Here is a 5135-nt window from a genome sequence, read left to right as displayed (position 1 = left end):
GCCCACGGGAAGAAGATGTGGGTCCTCCGGCGAAACGGGCCAAAGTGAAGATGGGTGAGACATCGTCTCGTGGTGATTGGCCGCGCGGCCCGGGTTGTAGCTAGGCTTGAGACTTAGTCTTGGCTATTTTCCTATTATTATTTATATTATGTTGTGTGTTTTCCTTCTCGTTTATGTGATGAGCTTCGCTCAGAAATAAAATTTGTAATGGGCTTCGCCCGGAATTAGAAATAAATAACTAAAAACAATTATTTATTAAGAATCCCCAATTTCTGCATTCAAAAAATTTCATTTTTGTATTACAAAAATGATGTTTAGGTTGTACATTTTTCAAGAGTTGCCTACGTATCTGCTTGCGCAGAATCAAACCCAGTCCGTAGTTCCGGTTACAAAGGTATTTAATGCAGTGTTAGCAAATACCGACAACTTATGATTAATTCTAAATGCATTGCAATTTCAAATATTATTTCATAACATTTGAGAATGAGGTCTTTTTCAAGGGTAGTACTTCTTCAGTTGATCTAAGTTTGTTGGGTTTGCAAAGTCGTTCCCATCCAGATCTGTCAATCGAATGGCTCCACCCGACCAAATATGGGCCGGCCCAATTTGGTTTGAATTTACCCCTCTGGTCTACCGACAACAATGCACGCACGGATTTCAAGACCAAATCTCCTTCTTTGATTCCTCGGGGTTTGACCTTTTTGTTAAAGGCCCTCTCTATCCTCTTCTGGTAGAGTTGTACATGATATAAGGCATTTAAACGGCGCTCATCGAGCATTACTAGATAATCATATCGGGCTTGGACCCAATCCGCTTATGGGACCTCACTTTCAAGTAGGATTCTTAGAGACGGTATTTCTAACTCGACTGGTTGAACAACTTCCATCCCTTACACCAAATAATATGGGGTTGCCTCTGTTGCTATCCTTATTGAAGTCATATACCGCCATAATGCAAAGGGTATCTTCTCAGGCCATTCCCGATAATTATCAGTCATTTTCCTTAGAATAGTTGCAACAGTCTTGTTGGCAGCTTTTACCGCACCATTTGTCTGTGGGCGATAAGGTGATGATTTGTGATGTTTGATCTTAAGTTTCTGAAGTATATGTTTGGTTTCAGCTTAAAAATGGGTACCACGGTCACTTATGAACTCGTGTGGGACCCCATATCGGCAAATAATGTCATTCTGAATGAACTTTGCCACTTGTTTTGCATTGAGAACCTTATAGGATTAATCTTCTACCCACTTCGTGAAGTAGTCAATAACAACTAGAATGTAGCAATGCCCTCCCGTTTCGGAAGGGTTTACCTTTCCAATTATGTCGATTCCCCAGGTTGAAAATGGCCAGGGAGATGTCATAGTGTACAACATCAAAGGAGGTACATGTTGGACATTCGCGAAAATTTGGCAATTATGACAGTGCCTAACATATTTCCGACAGTCCGCTTTCATCGTGGTCCAATAGTAACCCAATCTCATGATTTTATGGGCTAACATGTGTGCGTTCATGTGTGGCCCACATTCTCCGTCATGGACTTCTTCCATAACCTTCTCGGAAGTTGATTTATCGATACATCGTAAAAGAACTCCTTGGGCGGTCTTTTTGTATAACTGCCCGTCATCGGTCTTGATAAATTGGGCCGCCAACATTCGAAGGGCCCGCTTTCCTCGTGTGTCGAGGTCTGAAGGTTATTCTTGTTGGAATATGTGTCCTCCGACAATAATGCGATCACGGCTGTTGATCATAATGATCACATGTTTAAGTCTCATTATAAAGAATACAATTGGGAAGTAATATTTACTGTCAACTGATCAACATATATCGGTAATGATTGGCTGACTAGAGTTTGACATTACTGTCGTGCGACGGTGGTGATCAGTTGATCCCCTAGGTCATACCTATAGGGCAACACTTTTAATTGATTAATTAATTGATCGTATAACGTTACGGGTCAATTAATTTATTTAAAATTGACGGACGATTTTGGAAGTAATATTTACGTATTTCATTATAATATGATTAAATGAGATACGGTCTGAGTAATCGAATTGTATCATTACTCAGATGAAATTATTGTTTAAAGAAACAATTAAAATTGAATGAATTATTATAAATACAATTGGTTGTGATTTATAATTGGTAAAATATTTTGGTACAAGTAATTATGAATTACTAAGTCGATTTTTGTATATGATGTATTTTTATTAATACGTTGATTTTTAATATGTTAAAAATACATAGCAATTTTATGTGACATGTGACATGTGACATATTGACAAATTGACAAAAACAATATGGAATCCACATTATCTATATGTGCCGAAAATTAGAGGAAGATTAAGCTAATATTATGTTGATTATATTAGTGGAGAGCATGATGATTACCTACTAATCTAGCCATGCATACCTATTGTTCATTGTGAAGACAAATAAGAGCATGTATTGGCTCCCTCCTCTCCCTCTTCCACCCGGTTTTACCAAAAGAAAAGGGAAGGGTTTTTGCCTTATTTTTCATATATACAACACATAACATTATTGTTGTATTATTCATTCTTCATTATTCTAAAATTTGAGTTTTAGAGAGATAAAAAGCTTCATTCTTCCTCCTCCCATGAACCGAAATATTAAGTGTCCGATAATATTTTTGGGTCAATTTTTACAAGATTAATATTGTACTAGTATTTATAATATTAATTTTAATTAAGAGTGTGCTTTGGGTATAAAGCTTTGGGAGAGATCCTACACTTGGATCTTAGTTCTTCCACTAAGGAAAGCACAAGAACAAGAGAGAAAGATGATCTCTCTTGTGCCCATATAAACCGAATTTCCAATGTAAGATGAACATTTCTTCTTTATATTGTTTATTAGTTTGCATGCATAAGATCATTTAATTAATTTTATGACAAATTAAATTTAAACATATATGAATATGTCAAGTCTATAGATCTACTTTTCCTTCAATCGGTATCAAGAGCCATGGTTGTTTGCATGCAAATCGGTTAAAAGTTTTTCCGAGTTATAAAGATTAACATATAAAACTTGTATAATTTGTGTTATTATGATATATCACGAAATTAATTTATGCATGTTAAAATTTCTGGTCCTAAAATGTTTTTAGGATAATTTGGTTAATTTACGGATTTTTATTGTTCATATTATACAATAATGGCATTAAAATATGATTTTATGAGTAAAAATGTCATTTTCGGACTAAAATTAGCTAGACTTCGTATTTTCCAGTGATTTTTGGATATGTTGTCAAATATATTATTTTGAGATCACCTGTAAAGTTTCATAATTTTTAGACTTCTTATGCTCGAAAAATGGATTTTTCATTATTAACTTCGGATTTAGGTGAAAAATAGGTTAATATGAGATAAATTTCGAATATGGTCATAAAACTTTAGTATGTTGTCACATGAAATTTTACAATATGTGTGTAAAATAATACGCTATAGTGAAGTCTTTTTGCATGATTTATGGATTTTTGAAAAAAAATAGCATGAATAGTGACTTTATTAGTGAAATATTGATAAAACATACTCTATGACTAAGGAAAAACATCATATGTTGCATTTTATTATCTTTTTTAGATCTAAAATTGAAAAGTTGATGAATATAATTTTTCACATGTTTTTATGATTATTTAGTTAAAACCGATAAACCGCAACATTGTTTTTCCGGATAAAATTCGAAATTTTTAACCTAAGTTTTTTGAACATTATGAGTGTCATGGTATTTTTCCAGAATGTTCATGAGTTTAAATTTCAAATTTTGAATTTATTTGAAATTTTTGTGATTTATTTGAAGTTTATAGCTTATTTTTATAATTTTAAGTCCATTAATGAACAAATTTTAGAAATATGAGTTAATTATGGTCAAACAATTAGTGAAGACTAAATTTTGAGTCCTAAGAGGTTAGGGTAATTAACTTATGCATAAATATGAATTTATGTAATTTTATGATTATAAAATGTTGAAATCACGCAAATCCGTAAAAACCGAGTAATATACGATATTGGCTAATTAAAGGCGATTTAGCATAAAATTGGGCATGTTCATACATATTATAATGCTGCATTTTCTTTATGATTGTCATAATTTTAATTTATGTAATTTTTGAATTATGTAATTTTTACTTAGTATGGCCTTAGTTTTTTAATTGGTATTTCCCGAAATGTATGGGAATATCGATTCGGTTGTAATTTTATTGTGATCTCGTATCACCGTTTTGTAATTTAATAGATTTATTTTATTTTAGTTACAAATGTATAATAGGAAATTATGTAATTTATTATGTAATTTTATTCATTTTTGAGTTTCAAAGACGGATTTCTTCAAGATGGCGATACATAAAGACGGTGTTACCTCGAGATGCGTGCCACAACCGAAGTTCAAGGGACCAATGGAGTTGGTTTCCGAATATGTAATAGTTAAATAGTTTTTCTATTTTAGGAAGGCCATACTAGGATTTTTTTATGTTTTGCATTTTATTTATATGTCACATGCATCGCTAAATCGCCATAACTAAAACATGCATCATCATCATCTAATCGAGTTCATCGACCGTGTCAATTATAAATTATCGTAGTTCACCGCTTTAGTTCACTTAAAACGTGATAGATAATAAATTGACATGACCTCTCGCTAAAATAATCAATTGAAACATAGCCTTACCAAATAGTAGAAACCATGAAAACCTATTTCGCGAGGGAGTGCACTCGGCCCTACCGGAGTACAAAACTTGTTGCGTAGGGGAAGTTGGTGATAAATGTCTATCCACCGAATTCATGTTGATAAGGGATGAATCGGCCCTACCGTGCCCGAGTTGATGTGGATTTGGATCATGGACACATTTATTCGACATTTGGATTGAGCTCAACGGAAGTATTCGTGACCGTAGTCGCGTGTGTTCCGGGCTATAGATAAACATTAGAGTAATTTTATCGACCAAGAGTTCTAAAAGTAGAATCGATTAAACGTTAATTCACCAAGTTATATTGATAAAGGATGAATCGGCCCTACCGTGCCTAAGTCGATATGAATTTGGTTCTTGGAATCATTTGTCTAGTTGGGTAGAGGTCACTAGAAAAATACATAAAACTTGTTTAAATTATAATTTTTACGAGTATT

At 33.5% G+C, this 5135-nt stretch overlaps 1 protein-coding gene across 1 annotated transcript; it reads right to left on the bottom strand.

Moving 5' to 3' along the window:
• Positions 1-889: 889 nt before the first annotated feature.
• Positions 890-1651, bottom strand: LOC141595149 (uncharacterized). The gene is made up of 2 exons (XM_074415122.1): positions 1310-1651; positions 890-1096 (listed from the first exon to the last, which is right to left on the bottom strand). Exons 1-2 carry the CDS (start codon positions 1649-1651, stop codon positions 890-892), a joined length of 549 nt encoding a protein of 182 aa, XP_074271223.1.
• Between the last annotated feature and the right edge of the window lie 3484 nt (positions 1652-5135).

The sequence above is a fragment of the Silene latifolia genome, chromosome 8 (assembly GCF_048544455.1).
Source record: "Silene latifolia isolate original U9 population chromosome 8, ASM4854445v1, whole genome shotgun sequence".
Classification (NCBI taxonomy): Eukaryota; Viridiplantae; Streptophyta; class Magnoliopsida; order Caryophyllales; family Caryophyllaceae; genus Silene; species Silene latifolia.
This window is presented reverse-complemented; position numbering and strand designations above follow the sequence as displayed.